The sequence below is a fragment of the Rhineura floridana genome, chromosome 14, assembly GCF_030035675.1.
Source record: "Rhineura floridana isolate rRhiFlo1 chromosome 14, rRhiFlo1.hap2, whole genome shotgun sequence".
Taxonomy (NCBI): domain Eukaryota; kingdom Metazoa; phylum Chordata; class Lepidosauria; order Squamata; family Rhineuridae; genus Rhineura; species Rhineura floridana.
Window position 1 is genome coordinate 36,194,454 of NC_084493.1, and position 18,538 is coordinate 36,212,991.

General features: G+C 44.8%; 1 protein-coding gene across 2 annotated transcripts in view; it reads right to left on the bottom strand.

The window, feature by feature from the left end:
- Nucleotides 1–18,538, bottom strand: part of VPS13C (vacuolar protein sorting 13 homolog C) — a 225,398-nt gene that overhangs the window by 15,190 nt on the left and 191,670 nt on the right. For both annotated transcript variants that reach the window (XM_061595881.1, XM_061595880.1), the window contains exons 72-78: nucleotides 12,831–12,970; nucleotides 12,229–12,310; nucleotides 11,792–11,905; nucleotides 10,936–11,011; nucleotides 10,546–10,709; nucleotides 8,386–8,431; nucleotides 1,358–1,481 (exon numbers count right to left, since the gene is read on the bottom strand). In XM_061595881.1, the coding sequence (XP_061451865.1) occupies nucleotides 1,358–1,481; nucleotides 8,386–8,431; nucleotides 10,546–10,709; nucleotides 10,936–11,011; nucleotides 11,792–11,905; nucleotides 12,229–12,310; nucleotides 12,831–12,970 (746 nt within the window). The remainder of the gene's footprint in view (nucleotides 1–1,357; nucleotides 1,482–8,385; nucleotides 8,432–10,545; nucleotides 10,710–10,935; nucleotides 11,012–11,791; nucleotides 11,906–12,228; nucleotides 12,311–12,830; nucleotides 12,971–18,538) is intronic.

The window sequence follows — 18,538 nt, forward strand, 5'->3', positions numbered from 1 at the left end:
TTCTCAGTGGCTGTTCTCAGGCTATGGAACTACTTCCCAAGGGAGGTCTGCCTAGCCCCATCTCTCAAGAGTTTCTGCCAGTAGGGCTAGCCACTGTAATTTTGCTGAAATTATTTTCAATGGTTGTTGACCTTATCAGTTTTATTGATCTATCTGCTGTGTGTTCTGTGAATAGTTTTATGTTATGATAGTTATTTTGTATTTTATTTTGCATTTTATTGCTGTTAGCCACCTTAAGCACCACTTTGTAGTGGGATACTAAATAAATAAATGCAACAAATGTGGCATTTTCTTCCTCTCTGCTGAAGTTATACTACATATTAAAGATCCAATTTTCACAAAACAGAACACGGAAAAACTTGATCTCTCTAAACATTCCCACGTGTACTGACAGTCACCCCCAGATGCTATTTTAGTGTGATGTGCCAAAGTTTGTGTATGCTTTTACAGAGAAGAATGGGCTTAAGTACAAAAGCTGAGCTCTCCTGGCCCCTCTTCCACAACTTGATAGCTAAGGTGGCTTCATAGAATCATAGAACAGTAGAGTTGGAAGGGGCCTATAAGGCCATCAAGTCCAACCCCCTGCTCAATGCAGGAATCCAAATCAAAGCATTCCCAACAGATGGCTGTCCAGCTGCCTCTTGAGTGCCTCCAGTGTCAGAGAGCCTACTACCTCTCTAGGTAATTGGTTCCATTGTATGGTTCTAACAGTTAGAGTCCATATGAGTCCAGAGCTCTGATGGACTAGCTGGCTAGGATTAAGAGCTGCAGGATAAAAGGAGAGGACCAGGAGAACTAGTTGAACAGAAGCACATCGGAAGCTCAAGATGGGACAATCCTGAGCATAATACTACAACAGGACCCAGGCCTCTCATCCCCTGAGTGATTTTGTAGACATTAAGCCTACAATCTCTATTTTAGCTTACTTTTAATTTAATTATTTTTAATATATTTTAATTACTTGTTTTTAACTGTTTATATTCATAATTTATTTTGTAAACCGCTTAGAGGTTTTATTACAATCAAGTGGTATATAAATTTTGTTTTGTTTTTTAAAAGCAGTGTTTTTGTCAATGAACCTGGTCTTCTCTGGTTTAAGCATGTACGAAATAGCTGCTGGCAGGAGACGACAAGCTACCATACATGCACAGGACAAGATGGGGGGGGGGAACTAATCCAAATCAGGCAAGGTGAATGTACCCCATGCACAACTGTCCCCCAGATGAGAGAGTGCATACTGGTCCTTAGTTTAGTCTGATTCTTTGGATCTTGGATACATTATATTATTATTTATAAGGATGCTTTCAAAAAGACAGACCATAAGACAGCAAATCAGAGCAGTCCCCATCACTTGTACCTCTGGATGCCCTGGAATGTACTGCTTGCCATGTCTACGATGCCTCCTGTTGGACGGGCCACTGCGCCGACAAGCCCCTTCCCGATCCCTTTGAAGAAGCCAGCCGCACCTTCCTTTTTGGCACCTGTCAGCATAAAAATATAAAACAGAATTGTATTTTCTTGTAGAAGGCCAGAGTTCCAAGATGCAGGTACACATATAAGGCAGTTAATTCACCAGCAAGGTGCTTGGTTGCATTTTATGTATGTATGTGCATAATGCATTTTATGCATTTTAATCTACTGTAATGTTCTGTGTTTTTATTGTGTATTTTATTATGTATGTATGCATTTTTATTGTAGCCGCCCTGAGTGCCCTATTGTAGGGTAGAAGGGCGGGATAGAAATATTTTAAATAAATAAATAAATAATAATAATGGTTTTCTACTTAAAATAGACATTTGCTCTTACAGTGGAATGGTCTTCTATGTGCATGTAAAGATGACCTCAGGCAGGACTTGAGCTCCATCTTGTGGTTGAAGGCAGAAAAAGCACTGTTTGATTTTGCAGTCTTCTAGTTTCCCCTTACAAAGACATATATAGGAACAGTGACTTCAAAAACAGACAAAAAGCACTCTCTGCCACAGAATAGTAAACAAGAACAGGATCAAGCAGCCCAGCACACAAGAGAGGCCCTGAGATCATCTTTACATGCACCTAGAAGACCGTTTCATGGTAAGACCATATCTATGTTGGTGGGACATACCAAAGCTGACCCATGTAGGGTGGGTAAACTTAAAAGTGAGAATGGGCTGACTACTGGCCTGGGAGAACATGCTCCAGTACCCTTCACCCAAAGGCTGCCTTGACCAAGGCATAGGCATCTATCTTATAATACTTAATGAACATGTTAGGACTAGCCTATGTGGCTGCCCTGCAAACCTCCTGAAGAGCAGCATTAAGGAAAAAGGCTGAAGTAGCCACCACCCTGGCGAAGTGCGCCAGAATCTTAGATGGAAGAGTGAGACTCAAGGAACCATAAGCCAATGCCATGCAGGTTTTAAGCCACCTAGACAGAGTGGAGGTGGACACTTCTTCCCACAGAAGATGGGTGAAAGGACAATCAGCATCAGTTTGGCAAAAAGGGCTTCATTCTTGAGATGTAAACCTACGTACATCTAATGAGTGCCAGACTTCTTTTTTCAGATAGACAAGTGAAGGACATAAAGAGGGTAGAATGAGCTCTTATTCCAAGTGAAAGGGAGAAAGGTGCTTAAGATGGAAATAAGAAATAATATGGAGGATCAACCTGTCCTTGAGAAAGGTACAGAAGTGTTTGTCCGCCGACAGAGCATTGAGCTCTGTAATCTTCTGGGCAGAAGGGATAGCAATGAGAAAAAGAACTTTGAAAGAAAGTAGACAAAGGGACAGAGGCTCAAAAGGAGGCTTCTGAAAAGCAATCAAAGCCTTGTGTGAATCCCAGGTAAGGAAGCAATGCTGGGTTTGAGTTGCTGAGACAGTGGCTTCTCACAGGAAATGCTTCAGGAATGGGTGAGAATCCAGTGGTTTCTCTGGAGTTGTGGAAAAAACAGAGGACAGAGCAGAAGTTTGTCACTGAAAAGTGTTGGGTCCGAGCCCTATAGTCAGCCTGTCTTGAAGGACACCTCATTAACACCTGCTAATTGCTCCTTACAGCACCAAGCAGATAATCACCTTCCATGTACTTTCATAAAGGCATATATAGTGGAATAATGTCTGGAAACCATCATGGTATCAACTACTGATGGTGAGAGACCCGCTTTAGTCTCCGGTTCTGCCAGATTGGTCCAAACGCTACAGATGTCCCTGTACTGGGATAACACATCCTCTCTGAGAGATAGCTGCCATAGCACAGACATTGCTAGACTGAGTATCTCGAGAACCAATGTCTCTGTGGCCAATATGAAGCCATTAGAAGAACTCTCTTCCTCTCATCTTGGATCTTCTTGAGGAATCTGGAAAAAAGCAGCATAGGAGAAAATGCTCACAACAGCCACTGTGTCCACAGAAAGATAAGAGAGTTTACGGCTTCCACTGAGGGAACCTTGTAGCAGGAGAGGGAAAAAAAACCTTTTTACTTGATGGTTGCAAGGGAGAAGTAAACAGATCCACTTGCACTCTTCTGAAGATGCCCATGAGTTCCTTGAAAATGTCTAGATGCTGTCTCCACTTTCTGTGGTGAACTTATTTCCAACAGGACATCCGCATGATCATTTTCCTCATCTGTTAGATGGTGCATCACAAGGGACTCTAGATGGATCTCCATCCAATGAAGAAGGAGAGATGATGAGACTGGTCTGCCGTTCCAATCTGATGTTACAATCACCCTGGGAGGATCTCTAAGTTGAACTCCCTTTGCAGGATGGCCTTCTGTGACCACCAGACCAAAGACCGATGAACTGCAAATGGTGGAGAAATCTGAAGGTGATGTCTGACTGCAGTGTTGCTCTGAAAGGGTAGCAAGACCCATTGAAGAGGGTGGGTCTGAAGTCCTACCCAAGGAATTACCTGAATTGCTCAGACCAAGAGGACAGCAATTTTCGTGAGATCCACTGATAGAGAGGATAGACAGACCCCTAGTCAACTCTTGGAGGCTCATTCTGGAGAAAGTGACATGACTCTGTCTCCGTGTCTATCACAGCCCCTAGGTGCAGAACCTGCTGAAGCAGATACAGTTGACTGTCAGAAACCCATGGTCTTGAGATATGTCAACTTGATGTGTAGAACCTCCCAGACCCTCAGAAGACTGAATCAAGAGGTTGTCCAGAGGGGATAAACATGAAACTCTTGCAGACTGAGGTGGACCACCAGGGTATTATTATTTTCTTGAACAACCTGGGGGCCAATGACAGGCTGAAGGACATGGCCTTGTACTGGAAGTTGAGGCCGTTGATTACAAACCTCAGATAACGCCTGTGTGGGCACAAAATAGGAATATGTAAATATCCATCACTGAAATTGACAAGAGGAAATCTCCCTTTCCAGGGCCTCCTCAATAGGCAGAAGCATCTTCATCCAGAACTTGTGATTTCAAATGAACTTGTTTAGATGTTTCAGGTCCAGCACTGCCTTGAAGGAGCCACAGTAAAGAAAATGGAACAGATGCCTGAGAAGGAGCCACAGGAACGAAAATGGAATAGATGCCTGAGAATATTTTCCCAGAAAGAACTGGTTCTATGGCAGAGATTTGAAGCAGATGCTGAATGGCATCCTGAACCCTGGCTCTCTTTTCCGGAGTAGTGGAAAGAGGGGAAGGAAGAAACCTCTGGGGAGGGAACAATGCCCTATCTCATAGTCTGCAGCACCCTGAAGTGATTTTGTGTCACGCCCGAGAAGAGCTGTAGGAGACCTCCAATAGGAGGGGTGTCGATGTCAGAACTGGTGCTGTCACCTTGTAACTGGGTGTCTTATCTGAATTTGCCAGAGTACTGTTGCCAGCTCCTGTTGCTAGATGTTGGCTACACCAGAAGGGGCAGGCAGACTGAATATCTCGACCTCTTCCAGCTGGTTTGGGACTCAAAATGACTGGTTGGTCGGGCAAGGATGGAATGACCTATGAAAGGGACATCTATCAGAAGAAGACAACATTTTCCTTTCTTTTTTGACTCCAGCAGAATCTTCTCCGTGTCGCTTGCCACTGATGTAAGGAACAGAGGACAGGTTGATGCGAAGCCATTACATCGGCTTCCCAGTGACATAAACAAGGGGTCCGCTGCCAGGGCTCTAGTGGAAATTTGCATTGCATCCATGGAAGCATCAGCCATGAAGGCTACAGCGTGGGAGATTTTCAAGAGAGATTTGTGGACCTTAGCCAGATCTTGTGGACCATCCAACAAGCCTCTTAACCAGAACAAGGAGTTCCTTGCAAAGACTAAAGCTGAAGCAGCCCCCCACAATGACAAGGCACTAGCGTTGTGAACTCACCTCAAACCTAGATCCATCTTTTGTTCCACAGTGCCCTTTAGTTGTGCATCCAAAACTTTTGCATTCACAGGACTCACTAGCCCTGAGATGTGCTCATCAGCAAGATTAGTTGATCCATCAGATACTGCTCTAGAGCAGCCTTTCCCAACCAGTGTGCCTCCAGCTGTTGTTGGACCACAACTCCATCAGCCTCAGCCAGCATTGCCAATGGTCAGGAAAGACGGGAGTTGTGGTCCAACAACATCTGGAGGCACACCGGTTGGGAAAGGCTGCTCTAGAGCATGATACTTGTTAGCTGTGAAAATAAGACTTGCAAGGCCAGGGTGTATCAAACTAAGATTTGTTGCCTTTGGAAAACAGTGACAGAAGCAACTCTGTACTTCAGTGGAGGATCAGGGCATACTCCTGCCACCCTGGCTGAGGATGGAGCAGGAGGTTTCTCCTTGGAATTCAGATGTAGAGCCTCCATCATCTTGCACAGCAAGATAAGATAATAGGAATCCTGGAAGAGGCAATTAGAAGCCTCATACTTGGACGGATACCGATTCGTTCTTCCTTGTCCAAAATAATTAAATTGTAATCTGTATCTTCAGTTCTGTCTAGAGGGCCCTTTCTGGTCTAGTTAGACTGCATGCCTCTTGCCTACCCCGTACGTACAGCATGAGGGTCAGGAGCCAGCTGCAAGGCATGAGGCCTGATTTGAAACATAGCAGCCAAATCCTTAAAAAGATCAGCTAACCAAACTTCTTTAAACGTTGAACCATGTCAGTTGATAGATACAATTGAGCTGCTGGAGGCTAACCAATTAATGAAGATGATGAATGTGAGGGAAACATGGGGCAACCCAGCTGATGAAGTAAGCTGGGAATTATGGTCCTACTAGACATGAGGGTGAAGGACGGCTGAGCCCTGGATGGATCCTGAAAGCCCCTGAAGTCCTCAGGAGAAGACTAAGAAAAAAATGGACCTAAGAGCTGCTGATGACTCACCCCCCCCCCACCAGAGAGCTGCTCCTCAGCTCTGAGGGATCTGTGTATTAAATGCTGTGATCCTTCCCCAGTGCCAGACATAACTGTCAAAGCACCCCTCTCCTTCAAGATGATTCCTCTCAGCAGGAAGGGAGAATGACAAGGCTCTGTTTATAATCTCCTGCTGTTGCCGCAGACCCGCTGTGCTGAAGGGTCTTATGGCGTGATAAAATCTGAGAGTGCTTCCATAGTCTCCCTGCCCACAGATATCAAAAGCACCAAGACACCCTCTGGCCTCAGAGAAGAGAGGTTGACACTAACTGCCACTAGTAAAGGGCTCTGTTGCGTAGAAGCTGCTGACAAAGTTGTTATGGCAGGAAGCAGAGGTGGCAGCAGAGGTCTAGACTTTTTTGGTGGGAACCACTGATTTTTCTTTAGATTTTCCATAGCCTGAGAGCGGGACTGATTGTGCTTGCTGATGAGCTTACAGGGACAGCGGGATGGGTAATACAGAACAGTACAAGCAGAGGAAGGACAACGAAGAACAACAAGGCCAGCTGAATATGGGGGGGGGGGAGATGCTGAGGGTGTGTGCGTTGATGATGAAGCCTGTAGTCAGAACAGAAATTTCTGAGGTAAAAAAAATAATCCTGCTGTGGGCTCTTCTTCACTGAAGGGAGGAAGAAGATGAAAAGGCAGTAGTAGATACACCACAGGAAGAAAAGACTGAGAAACAAGCAGACACAAAGGGTTTTGTTTTTTGAGGAAAACATATGGATGAATGAAGAAGCTAAGCACCAGGAATTAGCAGAGACTAATGGTAGGAGAAAACACACTGAAATAACTCTTAAAATAGCAGGCCTGATCCAGCAGAAGGTGATCAGACAGCATGAACCAAACCACACTTGGTGAAGGCAAAAAGGACTGATCACTGTGTAAGGGGGGAACAGAAGACTGTAAGATTGAACAGGGTCTTTTCTGCCTTCAACCACAAGGTGGAGTTGAACTCCCACCTGAGGTTATTTTACATGTTTGGGAGAACATCACTATCTCAACAGCATCACACTCCATTGCACTCAGTGAATGCTTAACAAATCTAGTTACTGAATTCCAGAAGCAGACTTCAAATCCTTCCATGCTGGACTTTTAGAAAGAATATTAGGCAACACAGAGAAGTCAGAAAAAACTAAACCTGCAGTCCTAAACACTCTTGCTAGGAAGTAAGCAGCACTGAACTCTGTGGGAACTGCCTCCAATTCCCATCATCAGAGCTTGGAAAAGTTACTTTTTTGAACTACAACTCCCATCAGCCCCAGCCAGCATGGCCACTGGATTGGGTTGATGGGAGTTGTAGTTCAAAAAAAGTAACTTTTCCAAGGTCTGCCCATCATACAGCTTCTGCCATGTGCCCAAATTCCCAGCCATCTCCTTCCTCAGCAATTAGCTTTTTGCCTAGAAGACAGAGAACGGATCTTGTGCTGCAGGAGGAAGAAACATCACTCTTTTGCTGCAGTCAAACACTGGTGCTCCCAGCCATCAAAACACATAAAGTAGTAGTAGCCTTACTACTACTCACTCGTAATTACATCCTAAGCAAGATTCCTCATACTGATGGAGTTTGAAGAGGCATCTCTTTGACCTTGAGCAAAGCATTTTTATTTTTCTTTCCTGCATACCTGTTTATCTCTAATGCCATTTCCTGTTTGCAACTTACATATATATACACACATACATACATGCACATTTCTATACTGCTAAGTCAAAGGGGGGATAATCTTCTCAAAGCCATGTACATAAGTTCAAAAGTAAAAACATTAAAATACAAAGATCAGAAGAGCATAGAACTGGGTCACATGGCAGTTGAAACAGCATTTTAATAAAAAAAATAGTTAATAGTTGCCAGTACAGAAAAACAAAGTGGCTCAGTCTATTGACAATTTTGTAAATATAGCTATATGTTAAATTTTGGCTCAGGACAAAATATTGGCCATTGTAATATTATTAGAATTTTGTTAGGCTTAATTTGAGTAAAATGGCATTTAAAAAAATATTTAGCAATTCTGAAGACTATGACCTCACCATTCATAGTTAGGTCAGAAGGGTACTCCTGTTAACTTACCTTCTACAGGTTTTATAACTATCCCAGCCACTCCACCTACAACCCCCTGAAAAAAAAGAGAAAGTCAAAATCAAAAAGGTTCTAATTAATTTCATCCATAATCTTCTGGTACTCCATTTTCAAGCTTTGGACCTCAGTATTCAAAATATTCTCTCGGGGCCTGTTCAAACTCACCCAACCAGGAATTATGGTGATGAAGTGTGCACCTCCCAATGTATAATGTAGTATTATTTTTTTTAAGATTGTGTCCATCATTATATAGAAATTAACACTGAAACAATATCTTCAAAGTTCAATTGATACGGAGGCTACATATACTTTATAGGAATGAACAGATCAGTTAACACAGATCTGTTCAATCCACAGAAGGGCCCAGAAGACCACTTAACCTGCTCTAATCTTGCTGCAAGAAGGGTAGCCAAAAGCTAGCTCACCCCAGACCAACCCAAGCATCACAGAGAACAGATGCACCAAAGCAAGGAACCCAACACAGCACTACATGACAGATGATGATCAAGTGACTCTGAAGCAGAAGAGTACTCAGCATCAGACCACCTAGTTGTTGAGCCCAGGGGTGTTGAGCCCAGCCTCTCTCCCGAGGACCAAGGAGGGAAGGCATGAGTTGCAGGCACCTCAGCCGTCAGCAGGCATGGACAATCCAGCTGTTGTTGAGTCTAGCCCACACCTTGAGAAAGAGAGCGAGCTAGCCACCCCACCACCTCCCACGGATGGCCCTGCCCCTCAATGGGACAGCGCTCAGCCATCAAGCACCCCCATGGAGCTGTTAGGGGAGGATTCCGAAAGAGCAGTAACTCCTCCTATGCCAAGCAGTATCCTAGAGATGCCCGACGCTTCCCAGCCCTCTGCTTCCCCGCCTGCAGATGAGGACCCTGTTCTGTCAGATGAGCCCGTGGAGACTCGCCCCCCTTCACCGCGCTCACGACGCAGGGAGAAGCGGACAGGGCAGAGGGCGCGTGTGCGAAGGAGTGAGAGGTTACGCTCCAAGACCTCTCCTATTTAAGACTGCCGCACTGTGAAGGGGGCGCTGAGTCAACTTTCATCACACGTTGCAGAGCATGTCTAGAGGGTAGTTAGGGACTTGTCGTGAGTTAGCATAGGGTCTTCTCTATGAGGCGCTCAGCCTTTGATGTATCCATTACGTTAATAAAGCAAGAGTTCCTTGCACCCTTGTCTCCAACTCGTGGTTCCCGCTCTGAACCGGACACTAGTCTAGTTTTCTTGTGCAGTTGTCTAGCTCAGTACAAGGGGCTAAACAAGTGCTTCATTATGCATTTACAAAATCTTGACTGCTGCTGGTAGGTCCAAGGACAAGAATTTGTGCCATCAAACATTATTTGCATGCAGGTAAGCTGGAGGTCTGGCTAAGTTTTGCAGAGCATTGATGTTCACCATATCCAACTCCTTGGTGAAAAACAACCCGAAGCTTCCCATTATTTCACCAAGAATGTGATCAGAATTGCTAATTGCTAAAATTGCTTCTAAGTTTCCACTCCGAAACAGGATCCACAGTATGTTCCTGGTAATTAAGACAGTGTATTTATCCCAGTCAAGAAAGTAGAGAGAAAATTTAACAAAGTATTTCACATATCCTCTGAAAGTCTAAGCAAATATTACAAGAAAGACAGAACTGCTGTTGCTCTCTCAGTTTCTCTTCCTTGTAACTTCTTGTGACCTTATTCCTATGATGCTTTCACCTCACACCACTGGCTGATGGCGGAAGGGCAACAAAATTGCATCGTCTCACATGTCTTCTTTAAGAACATATCACAAGGAAGCAAAAAAGAAAGTCGTATGGATCAGCAACAACTGTCTCTTTTCTAACTTCCACATAGAGTCTTAGTCCGTAATACTGCTTCACACATACATACACCCAACACTAAGATGTTCAGGAACATTTTGACCCACAATGTGAAGCTTGATCAAAACAACATGTTACTACATAAAATTAATACTTCATTTTTTCCTGTTAGGAGTAGGTTGCCTGATGTTGTTTTTCCCTCACTAACCAGCATGAGAAACAAAAACAAAAAAGCCCAATATGCATCTTCAACATGGATCAATTTAATGACAGAAAAAATTGTTCTTCAGATTAATCAATCAATTTTTACTCTCACACAGAAGTCCAAAAAGTAAACATACACGTAGAAAGCCTTTCCCTCCTTTGGCAAGACTGTCTCCAAAATCTTTAGGTTGACGGCCCATTTCCTCTCTTCTCTTCTGCTGGTACTCTTTATCCATAGTGATAGCAGCCAAACCTTTCCCAACAGAACCAGTTATCCGAGACACCACACCTGCTGCTCCACCTATCAGCCAAGTAGAAGAAAGTTATGGGGCTCCAATGCTGTCTCAGAAATAGTGAAGCACAAGAAGGCTTAAACTATTATGCTGAGCCACTGCAATTTAAATACTGGCAGAATCTCCAGATCAAATCTTGAATGAATCAGTAAGAATTGTACATAGTCAGCTCTTGCATGAACAGTTAAGTTGTGCATGTATAATACAGTGGAAATTGTGAAGTGCTCAACATACCCACTGTGTGGCCAAGTAGACTTTTTACACCAATCACTAAACCTTCAGCAAACTCTTCTGGTCCTTGAACAGCTCCCTAGAAAACAATTATAAGGTCTTTTGTTTTTTTAAAAAAAACAACAACACAGCCACTTTTGAAAGAGATCACTTGATACTAAAATAGGTGTGGGGAACCTTTGACCCTCCAGATGTTGCTGATTTACAACTTCCATCAGCCCCAGCAAACATGGCCAATGGCAAGGGATGATGGGAGCTGTAGCTCAGCAACATCTGGAGGGCCAAAGGTTCCCCATCTGTACTAAAACCAGTATCACTTAAAATAGCCACATGCCTCCTAGCTGGAATACAAGAAGCCATATGAGGAAACATACACAGACGGATGCTGTGTTCATGATTCCTGCCTTGATCAAGCTCTACTGACGCAACTGTTATGGGGTTAGAGTCTAACTGTTAGAGCCATACGACAATGGAACCAATGACCTAGGGAGGTGGTGGGCTCTCCGACACTGGAGGCAGCCAAGAAGAAGCTGGACAGGCACCTGTCGGGAATGCTTTGATTTGGATTCCTGCATTGAGCAGGGGGTTGGACTTGATGGCCTTGTAGGCCCCTTCCAACTCTACTATTCTATGATTCTATGAACACTTTCAGAGAACTGGCAATGTCACTGATCAGTTGGTCAGAAGGAGCAGCCAGTACACATATAGCTCTTTTTTCCTAAAACAGTTCTATTAAATAAACATGTTTTGGAAGAAGTAATCAGTTTAAGAATCCTTTCCTACTGTTCAAACTGCAATATCCAAGTGTTTAAGCAGAAATTCTGTGAACCAACAACCTATGTGATAAATAACATCATACCTGGAAAGGTTCATAGAAGAAAGCTTCCACCCCTTCTGAAAGGCCTCGGATCAAGCCAAAGGGATTACCCAGGACATCTAAACCCAGCACAAGAACATACATCTGCTTCAGGAACTAAGAGAAAAACACACACACACCACAAATCATTAAGTCTTAGCTTAAGCTGTGTTTATTTTAATTGGTAAGAATTTACGTACATGTCAAAAACAAACCATATTTAATGGTAGCTTAACAGCAGTACCATAGACCATGTTTACAACACAAAGTTGTATGGGGCCTCTTACTTAGGAACTGCAATTTCACACTGCCTACTGGGCGAAGATGGTCAAGCTTCAGGCTTTATGAATGCATATAGAATGATGCAGCATACTGCTCAAATACAAGGAAGTTCCACTGGAAATACAGGGGAGAAAATGACACAAAAAAGTGAAACTTACCTGATCTCTGTAATGCCCAATGACTTTCCACATTAATTCATCTCTTTTGTAAAACTGATACTTGATTTCAAAGAAAGCAAGCCTGAAACAAAGCATCAAATCGATATCATGGAGCATAATGGTTTTCCATTTTCCAGTGCTGAGAACTTCTGAAACTCCTTTAATATTTGTAGTGTCTCTTCTTCTTAAAGAGCTTCACACACATCATTTCAATAATCTACACAATAACCCTGTAAAGCTGACTGGCATTGTCCCTTTGTTAAAAATGCAGGGCAGAAGCTAAGGAAGTGCAAGTTGCCTATGATAGCAAGTTCAGGGCTGGGATGTGATTTGGACAGCTGACTTCACAGCAGGTACTCTTAGCCACTTCCATGAGCATCCACAATCTCCATTTATGCAGCTGAAAAACTACGTGAACTATGAAATTGCCTATGATCTCTTCCTATGGCTATTGAATCCTGTTCAACGAAGTTTCCAGAAACAACTACATGTGTAGTGACAGGATGGTTAACAATGACTAGTATTGCAAATGTTTACCCTCAGTGCCTAACAAGAATCCAGAAAGAGAACTTAAGAGATGAAAGCTTGTTTGATCCACTTACTTGAATATAAGATCATCCACATCTGTAAGAGTGGCCCCAATGCTCTTCAACAGCAGATTCACAGAATGGATTGCTATCATTTCTCCCTTGCCCTTATCAGATGCTTCCCCACCAGAGCCCAAGGAAAGGCTCAAATGCAACTAACAAGACAGAAATGGATTTGCATTAACATTTTTGGTGCCCGATTACCAAGTCTTAATAAATATATATAGAAATATGGAAGCTGCATAGTGTTGAAAATTTGGATAGTGCTTCAGGACAACAAAAAGAAAAAACACCTGCTACTTCTGTGACATCTTAAAGTGCTCACACTTGTAATCATTTTGTCAATCATGTTTACCTGAGCATGATGGATGACGCCTCCTACTGGAAGGAACAGGCAGGGTCCATTAAAGTCTTTTGCCTCGTCTCCAGGAGGAGGAGTCATCCCTTTCACCAGACCGCCCTGCCTGGCAGTTCAAAGCCCACTCAAAGACCAGGGGAAATGTCCGGTGCAGATCCCAATTCTTCCACTGAAAAATCAAAGGACCTGCCAAGCTCCACGCACTTCAGGAGCTGAGAGAAGAGTTGCCTCCAGGAAACTCTGATGAAGGCAAAACTCTCCTTGCAACAACATGACACTCCCCCCAGACTACAAGGAGAAAACGGGAAAAGGAATAAAAAAGACACAAGACACACATGGAAACAGACGCAGGACAAAAGACGCATGTACTGAGGTAAAAAAGTGCACTCTGTATACAACAAAAAGTGTAGTAACACCAAAGAGGGAGAGGAATACGTGACAGGAAAGGCGCAAGACCAAAAAAGGCAGCTCCTCGAGAGAACAAGAGGATCCAATGATCACCAGCTGCCAGGCCGGGTGGTCTGGTGAGAGGGATGACTCCTCCCCCTGGAGAAGAGGCAAAAGGCTTTAATGGACCCTGCCTGTTCCTTTCAGTAGGAGGCGGCAACCCCTTCAGGAATGTCATCCATCATCCTCAGGTAAATTGTGCAGTGTGCAGGTTCCTATAGTCCCATACTTAAGCTGCAGTACTATACCAACTTGCTTATGAGAAAGTCCCACTGAAGTCAAGGGAACTGCTTTTTGAATAAATAGGATTCTGCAGTTAACCATGCAAACTTCTCATGAGTGTTGGTCATAAATGGGAACAATAAATGTCCCTAAATGGGAACAATTTAAAGATATTCCCTCTATTAAGGAAAGCAAGCATACATACAGTATGACTAAAGAGGTGCAAGGCTTGATTATAAGAATGAAACAGCAGTGTAAATAATACACAGTTGTAAATTAAAAAGGTTTTAGTGGGCAGGTTTCCAGCATTGATTAGGAAACATATGAAGTATCAATGAGAAACTTGATTTAAATCAGCTTCTTTTGCCAATTTAAATAGCTGATTGTATCAACTGCCTTCATTTAAATAAACCCATCCTGATTGTATCTACTATATTTATGAAAATGAGAAGCAACTTAATTCTACTAAAACAGAGCTCTGCTATAGATTTCTTTTTTTTAAAGAACAACATTTGCATCACTTAATGACAAGTTCCACAAATATTTTTCAAGGAACCCAAGAGAAATTTTGCTCATGGAGAAACTAAAATGGAAGCAGAGGAAGAATGCAACCAAGATACTGTGCCATCCTCTCCCTGCTGTGCAAACTGTGAGGCTGTACACATGGGAAATGAGAATGGGGACATGAAGTACAAACCTAAATAAGACTGTTCTGTCAGGCTGTGCCCACTGGACAGAATTATGTTTTCCACTACTATCTGTTAATTATGTAAAACATCAGCTAATATACAAAACAACAAAAACCTAGAACAAATATTGATACATCTGGCTCAAGTGAGATCTTTCAGCAAGTACTCCAGCTCTTTAAAATGGTCCCTTGGACCCACCTGAAGGGTGATTTTCACAGGTACACCTGCCATCAGATTGGGTAGTACTGCCATCTAGCGTCCAAAGGCAAGAATGCACTAGAGTTAAAACCTGGGGCTCGAGCCCCTCCCACTCCAGTCTTCATGATGACGAGTCCGAAGTGGTAAATCTGAAAGTAACCAAAGGGCAAAAGCCCCAGCAACAAAGAATATACATAGCAAATATCATAGAACTTGCAACATGAGAATAGGTTTTAACTAAAGAAAATCAGACAGAGCACGAGACATATAGGTTGAACTATATACAAAATACTGAACAAATTTCCCCAGAAATTCCACACAAGGGAGGGACGTGATGGCAGGCGTACCTGTGAAAATCACCCTTCAGGTGGGTCCAAGGGACCATTTTCCACAGGTAGCCTGCCATCAGATTGGGATGTACCAATGTAGCCCCCTAATAGGGAGGGATTCCTAGAGAGTTACAAATCAGAAATAACGTGTTGCAGGACACGTCTCCCGAAAGAGGCGTCAGCTGAAGCATAGCGATCGATCTTATAATGCTTCACAAAGGAGTTAGGGGTAGCCCATACCGCCGCCCTGCATATGTCTGTAAGAGGAGCATTAGTTAGGAAAGCCGCCGTAGTGGCAGCAGACCTGGTCGAATGAGCCGTGATATTAGACGGCACTGGCAAATTAAGTGACTGATATGCAAGAGAAATACAGGCTCGAAGCCAACAGGACAAAGTGGATTTGGACACCTTTTTTCCCAAAGATCTCGGATGGAAGGATACAAATAATGCGTCTGTCTGTCGAATGTCCTGGGTGCGAGAGAGGTAAACTTTGAGCGCTCTCCTAACATCCAGCAAATGCCAGGCCTTTTCGAGGGGAGGGACCGGCTTTGGACAAAAGGATGGAAGTACAATGTCCTGGCTACTGTGGAAGATTGAGTTGACCTTAGGACAGAACGATGGATCCAGCCTCAGGACTACAGAGTCCTTATGGAATACGCAGAGATGACGGGCCGATGACAAGGCCTGTAACTCCGAAATCCGCCTCGCGGAAGTGATAGCCACGAGGAAAAGGACTTTAAAAGACAACAGTCTTAGAGGCACTGAGGCAAGAGGCTCAAATGGAGGTCACTGTAACGCCTGCAAAACTTTGGAGAGGTTCCAGGATGGAAAATGGTGACGTACAGCTGGAGAGAGGTGGGTAGCTCCTCTTAAGAAGCGTTTGATGAGCGGGCGAGTGCCCAGGGGTGCTGCCGATGAAGAGACAGACAGAACTGACGAGATGGTGGAGGCGTGTCTACGCAGGGTGTTCGGTCTGAGTCCCAATGTCATGCCTCTGTATAGGAACTGTAGAACGTGCTGTACAGTGGCTTGGGGTGCTGAAAAACCTTTGGAAGTGCACCAGCTGGAAAAAGCACGCCAAGTACTCTGATTCGAGTAGTTGACGGTCGCCTTGACACTAAAATAGTGTTTATGACCCCTTGAGAAAGACCAGCAGTATTCAACTGTGTCCGCTCAAAAGCCAGGCTGTCAGGCTGAGCCAGTTCGGGTCCGGATGCCAAACTGGACCTTGGGAGAGAAGATCCGGCCTGATTGGGAGGGTCCAAGGATCCGCCATTGACATCGAGAGGAGGTCCGAGAACCAGGGTCTGCGAGGCCAATAAGGTGCTATGAGTAAAATCCGTGTCCGTTCGAGTCGGAGTTTTGTCAATGTCCTGCCTATAAGGGATATGGGCGGGAAGGCATACAGGAGCCCGTCTGGCCATGGTGTCGTCAGAGCATCCACTGCTTCCGCCGTTGGCTCTAGGTACCTTGAGAAGTAACGAGGCAGTTGGCAGTTGTGGCTGGAGGCGAAGAGATCCAGCGAGAGGGGGCCGAACCGCCACTGGAGAAGGGAGAACACAGCCGGATGAAGCTTCCATTCTCCCGGATGGACCTTTTGCCTGCTGAGCCAATCGGCCGTAACGTTTAGAGTTCCGCTGAGGTGTTCTGCTCGTAATGACAGGAGGTGGAACTCGGCCCAGTCGAAGATTCGTGTCGTTTCCTCCTGCAGAGCCCTGGACCTTGTGCCCCCATCTGTTGATGTGAGATTTCACGCAAACATTGTCCGTCCGAATGAGGACATGTTGTAGAGCGAATAGTGGCTGGAAGTGTCTCAGAGCCAGATGAGCAGCTCTGAGCTCCAGCCAGTTGATGTTGTGACTTAGGTCCTGGGTTGACCACATGCCTTGGACAAAGGTGGAGTTGCAATGGGCTCCCCAGCCGGACAGACTGGCATCCGTGGTGATTAGGACTCTGGTTGGGTCCCGAAACGGTGTCCCCTTGGTGAGGGAAGTTGTGGATACCCACCAGCAGAATGATTACTTCAGACATTGGCCCAGCGGAATTACGCGATGGTTGGACCTGGAAATGTCCGCTTGAAAAGGTAGGAGAGCCCACCATGGTCGACCATGGTATCCTTCTGGGGAGACTCGCGGAGTTGGGAGTTGGAGGCACTGCTTGGCAGTGGTTCCGCTCCTACTTGGCGGATCGTGACCAGAAGGTAGTACTTGGGGAACATTGCTCAACTCCTTGGACTCTCCATTGTGGAGTCCCTCAGGGGTCGGTTTTGTCCCCCATGCTTTTTAACATCTACATGCAGCCTCTGGGTGCCGTCATCAGGAGTTTTGGAGTGCGTTGCCACCAGTACGCTGATGACACGCAGCTCTATTTCTCCTTTTCATCTTCTACAGGTGAGTCTGTGGATGTGCTGAATCACTGCCTGGCCGTGATAATGGACTGGATGAGAGCTAATAAACTGAGACTCAATCCAGACAAGACTGAGACACTGTTGGTGAATGCCTTCCCTGCCTAGATGGTGGATGCTTACCCTGTTCTAGATGGGGTTACACTCTCCTTGAAGGAACAGGTTCGTAGTCTTGGGGTTCTTTTCGATCCTTCCTTGTCTCTGGAGGCGCAAGTGGCCACGGTGGCAAGGAATGCATTCTACCACCTTCGGTTGGTAGCCCAGCTATGCCCCTATCTGGACAGGGATGACCTCGCCTCAGTTGTTCATGCTCTGGTAACTTCTAGGTTGGATTACTGTAATGCGCTCTACGTAGGGCTGCCCTTGAAGACAGTTCGGAAGCTTCAGCTAGTGCAAAACGCAGCAGCCAGACTGCTGACGAGGACCAGCCGGTCATCGCATATAACACCTGTTCTGGCCCGTTTGCACTGGCTACCTATTTGCTTCCGAGCCAGATTCAAGGTGCTGGTTTTGACCTATAAAGCCTTACATGGCGTGGGACCGCAGTATCTTGTGGAACACCTCTCCCGCTATGAACCGACCCGGTCACTTCGCTCAGCGTCTAAGGCCCTCCTCCGGGTACCAACCCATCGGGAAGCCCGGACAGTTACTCGATCTAGGGCCTTTTCTGTAGTCGCCCCCGAATTGTGGAATAGCCTCCCCGAAGAAATACGCCTGGCGCCGACGCTTCTATCTTTTCGGCGCCAGGTTAAGACCTGGCTATGCTCCCAGGCATTTTAAAGCGTTTAATGTTACAATTTTAAATATCTTTGTTTCAGTTTATTTATTGTGATATTTTGTATTTCTGTACTTTTAATCTTTTGTACACCGCCCAGAGAGCTATTCGCTATGGGCGGTTTAAAAATGAAATAAAATAAATAAATAAATAAATAAATAAATAGATCCCGAGTATGGAGCTAAGAATAAGTTGGTTCTGGCAGTCGAATTGGCATCCCAATGTTGGAGCCATAGGGTACGACGAGCTACAATTTCGGCCGCAAGGGCGCGTGCACCGTGATGGGAAGCGTCTAACGTGG